This window comes from Chionomys nivalis, chromosome 23 (assembly GCF_950005125.1).
Source record: "Chionomys nivalis chromosome 23, mChiNiv1.1, whole genome shotgun sequence".
NCBI classification, from domain to species: domain Eukaryota; kingdom Metazoa; phylum Chordata; class Mammalia; order Rodentia; family Cricetidae; genus Chionomys; species Chionomys nivalis.
The window spans coordinates 14,587,725-14,598,280 of NC_080108.1; the positions used below are offsets into that span (position 1 = coordinate 14,587,725).

The 10,556-nt window shown below is 51.3% G+C and overlaps 1 protein-coding gene across 1 annotated transcript; it reads right to left on the reverse strand.

The window, feature by feature from the left end:
* Positions 1–3,933: 3,933 nt before the first annotated feature.
* On the reverse strand, positions 3,934–5,834 carry Mesp2 (mesoderm posterior bHLH transcription factor 2). Its single transcript, XM_057756544.1, has 2 exons — positions 5,007–5,834; positions 3,934–4,220 (listed from the first exon to the last, which is right to left on the reverse strand). Exons 1-2 carry the CDS (start codon positions 5,832–5,834, stop codon positions 3,951–3,953), a joined length of 1,098 nt encoding a protein of 365 aa, XP_057612527.1. The 3' UTR covers positions 3,934–3,950.
* Positions 5,835–10,556: the final 4,722 nt, after the last annotated feature.

Genomic DNA, 10,556 nt, shown 5'->3' on the forward strand with positions numbered 1-10,556 from the left:
CCAGTACCCAGCAGCCGCGGCTAGCACTTGACCTTCTGGCGTTCAGCTGGGGGAGGGGTCAGTCTCACCGTTTCGGGTCCCTGTGATATCACAGGGGAGAATTGGCTTATCAGCTGACTATCAGCATCCCCTCTTCTTAGCTGATGCTAAATGATCATAAACTATCTTAACCTGGTTTTGTTGTTGTTGTTGTTTTTAATTTGACTTTTTCAGTGCTGTGGACCAAACCTAATGCACGCTAGGCTCGTGCTGCGCTGTGGAGCTCCACAGCCACCCTCATCTCAGGTTTATAGATAAGGTAGCTGAGGCCAGAGAGCTTAAGTCGTGACTCTGGCGTAGGAGCTGACCTCTGACTCGACTGTCAAAGTTAGTGGTAGCCAAACCTTTTAGCTGAGCCAGAGTCTCAACATCCACATTTACAAGCTCCTGTTCCCTGTCTCCTTAAAATGATGGCATTCATAAGGCTTTGCGTGGCTGGAAGAAGATGCCAGTCCCCTGAGATGCAGTTGAGATACCCAGAGCCAAAAGCTTGCCCACGGGAATTTAGTTAAGGTCCCAGAGAAGAAACTCACTAGAATGCTGGCTGCCCACTGCCTGTCCAGCCTCTGCCTGCCAGGGGACAGACCATTGCCAGCAGGGATGAGGATGCTTCCAGCAGACAGCAGCAGTCCCAGGGGTCTCAGAATAGCATCTGAAGGTGAGGGATGAACCAAGCTCAGTTAACCTTTACCGCACCCTTGATTCTGAGCCAACCAGGCCCGCTCCTCCAAGCCTCAACTGCTGCATGTAGAGACAGCGTGGCCATTAGAAGTCCTGGGTGAATACTCAGGCAGTGTTTAGTCTCCTAAAGATGATAAAAGGACCCCCAGTCATCCCAACTGGCACCAACATCTCCATCCCCTCTGCTCTAAGATAGCTCCTGGCGGTCTGTGTGAGATTCGAAGACAAGGGATGGGTGGGGAGACAGGGAGGAGTTGCAGCTTTGAGAAGCAGGGCTGAGCCTACCTGCTTATGTTGTTCCAGAAGCATCAAGCTGTCTAGCCTCCCAGGAAACTCCAGCCTGGCGATTGGTTGGATTGATTGAGGTGCATGGTCCCCATAGTGGGTGGCCTTCAAGGAACGCGCAGAAGAGAGCTGGGGACTGAGGCTGCCAAAATCCAGAGGAAGTTCATTTCCAGTAGCAACTTATAGTGGGTTTTCTGCCTCCCCCATTCCCCACATCCCTTTGGGCCTCCATGCCGGGGACTGATGCAGGAATGATTTCTTTCTGTCCATTTGGGAGCTCATCCTAAGCAAGTGTCAATCACAGGAAGCTCTGGCACTTGTCTGGTTCTGCCTTGGGGCCACTCTAGTGAGACAGGTAGACAGGTAGTCCAGGTACTGAGCCCCGTGTCCTCTTGGGAAGGAGGGAGCGGCAGACTGGAGTCAAGTGCATGGTGCTTACACCTAGCTGGGAGCTATGGGAAGTTGCTTTCCTCCCTAGATCTCTTTGTTCAACTGGAAAATGAAGGCATACTGGGTGGTGGTGGCGCACGCCTTTAATCCCAGCACTTGGGAGGCAGAGGCAAGTGAATTGCTGTGAGTTCGAGGCTAGCCTGATCTACAAGAGTGAGTTCCAGGACAGGCTCCAAAGCTACAGAGAAACCCTGTCTCAAAAAAAAAAAAAAAGGAAAAAGAAAAAAGAAAAAAATAAAAGGAAATTAAGGTGTAAGGAAGAACTATTGAGTCTAATCCTGTCTGGACCTCAAAGTCCCTCTCTAAGTGGGACACTGTGCCCAGGTGGCTCAATATCCAATTAGTTTGGGAGTCACCTGACCGGGTCATAAGTGCTGTGACCCGACTCAGCTACTCCGTTTCTTAAGCGGCCATCATTTTCCATCTGAGGGGCAGGTGGGGTCTATTATGATCCCCACTGCACATTTGGAGAAACAGACACAAAGGACTTCCATAGCTCACCCACAGTTACTCAGCAAAGAAGAGTTGAGTGTAGTGTGCACTGAAGTAAGCCTGTGTGTGAGTGTGCTTGTGTGTGCACACATGAGTGCATGCATGTGTGCGTATATACGTGTGCTGTAGACTCTTCCTCATCTTTCCAGGATTAGTGACAGTCCTTAAGGACTGTTAGACCCTGAAGCTGGAACTAGACCACTTCTAACAGATGAGAGAGAGAAAAAAAGAATAGACCTCTGGTAATCACCTAAGCCAGTTCTTCCTTTAGGAGAGGGGGAAACTGAGGCTCAGAGAGAGAGTGTGGAATATTTCTTTATACTGTGTGAATATGTGTCACTGTGATTGGCTTAATAAAGAACCTGACTGACCAGTAGCTGAACAGGATATATTTAGGCCAAACTGAGAATGATGGGAGGGAGAAGAGTGGAGCCTGGGAAAGTTGCCAGCAGACAGAGAGAGAAACAAGATGGGCATGCCATACTGAGAAAAGGTATCAAAACATGTGACAGAGTATAGATAAGAAATATGAGTTAATTTAAATGTAAGAGTTAGCTAGTAATAAGCCTGAGTTATTGGCTGAATATTTGCAATTAATATAAGCCACAGTGTGTTTATTTGGGAGCTGCTGGTGGGACAGAAACTTGTGCCAACAAGGGAGTAACTTGTCTTAGGGCATATCAACAGACAACTGGCTCCATATAGGACCAGGGTCCCCACACATGGGAGGCCCCACGTATGGTCAAGATCCTGGCCAGGTAATCAACAGCTTCCTCCCTTCCCTTTCTCCACCTAGGCTGTTTTGGTGACTTGTTTTTGATCCAACTGAGCTACATCCCCACTCCTTTTTTTTTTTTTTTTTTTTGGTTTTTCGAGACAGGGTTTCTCTGTGGCTTTGGAGCCTGTCCTCGAACTAGCTCTGTAGACCAGGCTGGTCTCGACTCACAGAGATCCGCCTGCCTCTGCCTCCCAAGTGCTGGGATTAAAGGCGTGCGCCACCATCGCCCGGCTCTTTTTTAGTTTTTCGAGACAGGCTTTCTCTGTGTAGCCCTGGCTGTCTTAGAACTCACTTTGTAGACCAGGCTGGCTTTGAACTCAGAGATCCGCCTGCCTCTGCCTCTCAAGTGCTGGGATTAGAGGTGTGCACCACCATCGCCTGGCCACCACATTTCTTATAACTTTGAAAGAGCCCTACCTCACAGTATCTGGGCACCATTCAGCCCTGTTTATCCAGGACGGCACACATGTACCCTGAAGTCATCTATCGCTGTAGATCAGGAGCTCCTGTACCCAGGCACAGCAAACACTGTCAAACTGACAAGCTCATGCCAATCTTGGCAGGCCTGGATTGTAGAAGGGGAGGAGTGGCAGACCTCAACAGAAATACTTCCTTTCAAAAGAGCAAGGAAAATGTAAGCCGATAAAAGAAAATCAGAAGCAAACAAATTTTTGTTGGTTTGCTTTTTAATTATAAAACAAGTATAAAACAAGCATATAAGATTCCGGCCAGCTGTCACCAGCAAGCAGGGCATGGTCATGCTCTATCGTCCAGACCTAGGACACCCCATTCTCAGAGCAGCTTAGACTCCATAGAACTCCGAGCCATTAGAACAGCAGTTCTCAACTAGGGGGTCGCCTAAGACTATCACAAAACATAGGTATTCACATTATGAATCATAACAGTAGCAAAAGTACAGTTATGAAGTAGCAATAAAAACAATTTTACGGTTGGGGTCAGCACGGCATAAGGAACGAAGTGTGTTAAAGGGCTGTAGCATTAGGAAGTTTGAGGACCACTGGTCTAGGATACCTAGGAGTGAAGGGCACTGTCACAGACCCCTCCAGTCAGGGAAGGTACCTACTATCTGTCTGTTCCAGACAGGTTCCATGAAAGGCGTCACCTGGGGAAAGGGATTTGTGACTACGGAAAGCTCAAATGCCACAGAAGACGCGGATGAAGGCACTTTCAACCAGTCCTGCCTCCACACCGACAGGCAAGGCCATTAGTAGAAGATATTCAGTGGGGGTCCCTCCAGGTCTTCCTGCCAAAGTTCAGGACAGCTACTGAGCTGCAGGCCTGAGCCCGGGGTAGGGCTGGCCACAGGAAGCCGGCAGGCAGGACCTGAACCTTGGTCCTCGGAGCTGGAGAGTGCCTCTGCATGGTGGCCCCAGCAGCCCCACTGAGGTTGAGGCTGTAGTCTCTGGCACGAAGGGCGGGGCAGGAGGGGTGGGCTTCCCAGGGACAAGCAGGATTCTGGAGACACGGAAAGACTCTGCAAAAGAGACAAGAAGGGCTTATTCCCTGGCCACTGTTTGGAGATTTCAAACCTGGCTGCTCTCCCCCTGCCTCCCCCCCCCCCCAGTGCAGCTGGTGGTGTCTGGATGGCCCAAACGGGGCAGTGGGGTGCAGAGAGGTCAAGAACACTGGTTCTGGAGACACACTGCTCCTCATTAGCTATGAGAAGTCTCTTCATCTCGGTTTTCCCACCTGTAAAATGGGGGTGCTAATGCTTCACAGGGCTGTATTAGCAGGGATGAATAATCAGACGCAGGTAACGTACAAAGAACAGTGTCAGCAAACACTGAGCGCTCAGTAAAACTCAGTCATTAATAGAATCTTTTATGGACCATAAGGCATTCACAAATGAATAGACCTCAAAGAAAACACAAAGGTCCCCAACGCCAGAAGAATCTATTCAGGAAGTTCTGCCTGTACCCCCGGGACTCGATCCTGCCCTGAACTTAGAATTTCTTGGCATTGCAACCCCTCATCTTCCACCCAGGCCTCTGTGTAAATCCGAGGGCCATCCTCTCTTCCCCAGGCTGTGGAGACTGTTGTAGAGCAGTGATGGCCACTGCGGAGGTGGCTTTAATGTCCCAGGGACTCATCTTCTCCCCTATAGCTGTCAATAAGGCTCCTTCCATCCTCCCCTTCACTAGAGAACCTGGGACCTGAAAAGTTGGAGACCCTGTACAGGCTAGAGACCATCCAGCTACTCTATTTCCAACCGAAGTCTGGGGACCTCCCTGGAGAAAGCGGCTGGAGCCCTGGGACCTACCTGGTACACTTCAGTCGGCTCTGTGGAAGCAGTGGATGGTGACCAGAGTTCAGTCTTGTTGCTAGGCTCTGGGGATGTCTGCACACCAGAATAAGCTTGGGGTGGTGTCCAGTGAGAGGTGTCGGGGACTCTTCCTAAGGACTGGTTCAAGGGTATTTGGGGACAATAAGGAGGTGTCATCCAAGGATCCACGTTGGAGATCCTGCTCCCAAGGTTTTCAGGTGAAATTCGGGGTCCGGGACAAGCGGGAGGGGACACCCAGGACACCCCACTACTAATGGTTGATCCCAGGCCAGGGCCAAGCAACTGAGCCTGCGACTGGCCGCCGTCGGGGCACAGAGGGCATCGGTGAGAGGACGCGGTGTCTGCGCTCCGTCGGCGCCTGCTCTGCAGACTGTCCTCGCTCAGGCCCAGAACGGCCGACAGGTGGCCGATGTAGCGGATGGCCAGTCGCAGCGTCTCGATCTTGGTCAGGCTCTGGCCAGCAGGCGCCACAGACGGGGGCAGGAAGCGGCGCAGTTCATGCAGCGCGCGGGCGAGCGTGCGCATGCGCAGCTTCTCCCGCTCGCTGGCGCTCTGCCGCTGTCCTCCTGCCGGCGCGGGACGCGCACGTCGGGTCGCCGTAGGGGCGGCCTGGGCTTTGCTCGAGCTGCGGGCCAGGCCCGCTGACTGCGAGGGCCGGCGGGCGATGTAGCAGGGACACGATCCGGATGAATCCGAGGATGAGGCCGGGGACGTGGAATCTGAGTGCTGGGTCCAGCCCCAGCTCTGGGAGAAGACCCAGTGGTCGAGGCCCTGGAGGCTCCGAGGAGGGGGTGACTGGGCCATGGCTGGTGTGACTCTGGGAAGCTGGACCGGTCACCTCCAGGCCCTAACTTTTATCTGGACCAAAGGTGTGAGGTGGCCCCCTGCCAGGTTGCAGAGAGGTGTCAAAACCCACAGAGCCCAGGGAAGGTCTGGGCAGGGGGGGCCCTGGGAAAGCGGGCCCATTTGCGGAGGTGTGGATTCTGACCCCTCTGAAGGCTCTAATTGAGGCCCCTGCTGCCGGGAAGTGTGGGAGGGACAATTCGCATCTGGATGGAGTTGCTAAGCTTCTCACTGAGCCCCCACCCGCACTCCGCCCAGCTACTGCAGCCCGAGTGCCCAGGAACCCACCGCCACTATGGATGGCCGGTCCACGGACTGCAGGGTATCTGGCTGTCCCTCTTGTGCCTCCTTGGCCCTCTTGAGGAGCGGTTGCCCTTTATCATTAGCCTGTGATGAGCTATTCCTAGTAACGTTTACCCAGTGCTCTCGGGTGCGCTGCATGTGGCAGGCAGGATATGTTAGGGGTTTCCTCGGGCCCCACGTTAGCTAATTTGCTGAGTGACACTAAGAAAGTCTTCTCATTGACCTCAGCTCTCTCTACCCCCTAAAAATGGAACCCCGCAGCCCAGGGGAAAAGAATAGGAAGTGGAAGGAAGTGGGTACCCAAAGCCAACTGTGCCTTGTGTCACCTCGACGTCATCTAATGCCTCTGAACTCCAGTTTCCTCCTCATGTCAGCAGTATTGCTGCAGGGTGGCTTCTGGCCCTGCTGGAATGGTCCTGAAAGCCTTACAATGGGTCTTCAGTGCACCTGCCACTTATAAAGAAGGGAGTGACAGTCAGGTGTGGCGGCGTATACTAGTAATTTAGCATTGGGGAGGCTGAGGCAGGAGGATGGGGGTATAGTGTGAGGTCAACCTGTACAACTCGTTAAAACCTTGTCCGAGAGCATTTCTCTTCTGCAGATACTGTAACCGGGGAGAGGGCTCACGGCTATAATCCAGGCACTTGGGAGGCAGAGGCAAGAGGATCAGGAGTTCACGTCCTTCCCTAGTTACATAGAAAGTTCGAGGCCAGCCTGGGCTACAGAAGCGCCTGTCTCTAAAAACGAAAACAAACGAAGCCCATGTGCGAGCCTATCAAAGCTTTTATGGGCGCCCCTTTGCTGTTCTGCAGGGCCCTCGACCTGCCTGAGCTCGTCCTTCCGATGGGCGAAACAGGAATGAGTAGGGCGCCTGCTCCCAGGACGGCTGTGGGAAATAACTGAGTTAACAAAACCTAAGTCGCGCAGGCTCCCTCAGTGACAATTACAGTTTAAACAGGGCGCCCGTGTCCTGCATGACCTCCGGGAAGGGGCTAAATGAAAGCACCTGGGACAGTTGGGCCTTGGCCGTGGAGGCTGAGCGGTTGCCGCTGGGCCTTGGACCAAGAGCATTGTTTGATTAGGGAGAGGGGACATGGAGAGCATGCCAGAAGGGAAAGACCTGGTGGTGGGGTGACAAGGTGCTGCTAGAGCAGGCGTGTGAGGGCCAGGTACACCTGGAATATATATCAGTGATCAGTAAGTCAAGGTCAGTGTGACCTGAGTACTTTCTTTTTTTTTTCTTTTTTTCTTTTTTTGGTTTTTCGAGACAGGGTTTCTCTGTGGCTTTGGAGCCTGTCCTGGAACTAGCTCTGTAGACCAGGCTGATCTTGAACTCACAGAGATCTGCCTGCCTCTGCCTCCTGAGTGCTGGGATTAAAGGCGTGTGCCACCATCGCCCGGCTTAACCTGAATACTTAAGAGAGGCTGGAGAGATGGCTCAGTGGTTGAGAGCACTTGTTCTTACAAAGGTCCTGGGTTCGACTCCCAGCACCCACATAATGGCTTATGACCATCTGTGACCCCAAATCTAGAGGATCCAACGGGCACACATGGTGTACATACATGCACGTGGACAAAATATTCATGCAAATAAAGTAAATAAATAAAAAAGCTTTAGTTCAAATAAATTTTAAAAGTTTCCAAGAACTGATTTAGCCGGCACAGCCAGGAGTCAATAATGGCCATATAAAGGTTCCTCATTTCGCAAGCTAACATTTTATCATGCAAATTACATAGCCAAATATTTCATGGCGAGAGATGGAACCCTGACAGATCAAGACACCCCTCCCCAAGGCCCTGTGACTCTACAAACTGACAGCTCAAGGCGGTCATCCATGGTCTAGCCAAATCACGGCATCTCTGTGAACTCAGGAGCTCAGGTCTCCTTAGGAAGTACACAGTACTGACTAGGTGTTGGGTCAGTCCCCTGAACTCCTGCGTTGAAAATACTCCTCCCCCCTCAACAGTGTGGAGGATAGGGCCTTTGGGAGGTGACAGGGGCTGCAAGGGCTCTGCTCTCCTGACTGAATTTGACTTTGTCAAAAAGGCTAACTCTCTGCCATGCTCACTCTGTTTTGACTTGGGATGGCTTCTGCCATAGGATGCGGCCCTCGTGGCATATTGGCGCTGTGCTCCGGAATGTCCCAGCCTCCAGAACGGAAAGACACAAGTTTCTTTTCTTTTTTTGATACAGGGTCTCTTTATTATGTTGCTCTAGCTGTCCTGAAAGTCTTCATGACTGACTATACCCTTCTCAGTTTAAAACACCCTGTTACGTTTTTTGGGAGACAGGTTCTCAAGTCCATCTGACTGTCCTTGAATTCGACGATCAACTCCCCTATGTTCACCTCCCATGCACTGGGATTACAAACACGTGAAACCATGCCCAGCTCTAATTTTTTTTTTGGGGGGGGCAGCATCTTTTAGATCAAGCTGGCTACAAACTCATGGAAATGCTCCTGCCTCAGCTTTCCGAGTGCTAGGATCACAAGTGTTAGCCGTCACTCTTTTTCCCTTAGCTATTTGAAAATATACAATTAGCAACAGTTTCCCTTAGCTATTTGAAAATATACAATTAGCAACAATTACCGGCTACGAGATAGAGCATTAGATGTTAATTCTACCTGCCCAGCTGTGGCTGTCTCCATGGATATCTCATCTGCATTTGCATCTGGAATTTTAGACTGTGGGACTGGGATGTAGCTCAGTAAAGCGCTGGCCAAGGCCTTAGATCAGGTCCCAGAACCGCAAAAGTGGTCACTTGAAATCTCAGATAAACATTTCTCGTGGTGTTTCTAATGCATGCCTCTCAAAACAAAAATCCCACCGTTTATTATTTATTTACTCAGGAGTGTTCTGCCTAGCCAGCTAGACATGCAGTTGTGGAATGCAGTGTGTAAACTGGCCTTATAATCTCCAGGAAGTTCTGAGTTTCTGAAGTTATTCTACCCCGCCTCCGACCTGTAGAGCCAGCCTAAGGGATTTCCTGTGAAGGGATTTGGTGAATCCCAAGAGTCTGCCAGCAGCACAGAGCCCCGAACAAGGTACGTAATACTTTTTCTCCTCCGAGCTAATTTGGCCCACTTCTATGGTGTGGGCTAGCTCCAGAGCCCAGGCCCTAGGGCTTCAGAGTATATATTCGAGAAGATGTAAAGTGCCCCAGCCAGACTCGTGAATCATAGGGCACACTCTATGCTGGCCCTATTTGTGCAGGGGTAGACAAATGTTCATCCTTCACCAGCCTCTAATTGGTACAAAAAGGCCGTGTGGGTCAGTGGTTACTGCTTTGGGCTATAGCATGGGGCCTGGCTTAGGGCCCCAGTTACACCCCTTTCGAACTGGTAGGATTTGGGCAATTTATTCAACTTTAGTTTTTTTGTTTGTTTCTTTGAGACAGGATTTCTCTGCCTCCCAAGTGCTGGGATTAAAGGCTTTTCACCACCATGCCTGACTCTACTTTTGTTTTTTCCTTTTATGGCTCTGGTCTCAAGATAACCGTTGGGGGAAAATCACATGGCATGGAACACATAGCTGATGTACCTCTTCCGGGACATTCAGGGACAGCAAATGAGTCAAGGGGTAGATTGGACCATGAGGACTCTGGTCTCCTCTGCCCTGGCAGAGGGAAACGTTCTGGTCTCTGGAACTCTCAGCACTGGCCTTGGTCCACACTTTTGTCCCCTCCATGTCCATCCTCAGCACACACATTGTCCTGTGGTCCCCTGAGCAACATGCAGATCTGTAGGTGCTAGCCAGCCAGAAAAGACCAGAAATGGAGACTCAGGGGCCAGGTGGTGGTGGTGCATGCCTTTAATCCCAGCACTCAAGAGGCAGAGGCAGATGAATCCCTGTGAGTTCGAGGCCAGCCTGGTCTACAAGAGCTAGTTCCACAACAGCAAGGACTGTTATACAGGGAAACCCTGTCTCGAAAAACAAAACAAAACAGAACAAAAAAAAAGAAAGAAAGAAAGAAAAGAAATGGAGACTCAGAACTACTTCCTGCTGGGTGCAGGGTTCTCACTCAGGTTTTGGAACTGTCTGCTGTTTCCTGGAAGCCCTGGAGCCCTTAAGTGTGTTGTTCAACATAGGTGTGCCTGAACCTGGTATTTCCCGTGTGGTAATCCGCCGTAGGCCTGAGCCTTGCCCTCCAGTCTTCTCTTTGTGAGTCCCTCTGGTTATCTTCCCTGCTGTGTGCTGTGGCTGGGAAGGTTGGGGCCTGGGCCTCAGTGTCCTGGCTGCACAGGCTCCCCTCTTCCTGTGAGGGGAGGAGGAAGAGGCTAGATCAGGCCAGCAGAATCAGCAGAATGTTCGTGGCCTTCGGGAGTGTAGCAGATGCTGCTCATTACCCACATTCCTCTGCTTTAACCTGCTTTCTGTGTC

Excerpts from the sequence above, each read along its gene's own strand:
- Mesp2 (XM_057756544.1), bottom strand. The coding sequence starts at position 5,834 with ATGGCCCAGTCACCCCCTCCTCGGAGCCTCCAGGGCCTCGACCACTGG. Across the intron at positions 4,221-5,006 it reads AGCCGACTGAAGTGTACCAG|AGTCTTTCCGTGTCTCCAGA; the intron begins GTAGGTCCCAGG and ends TCTCTTTTGCAG.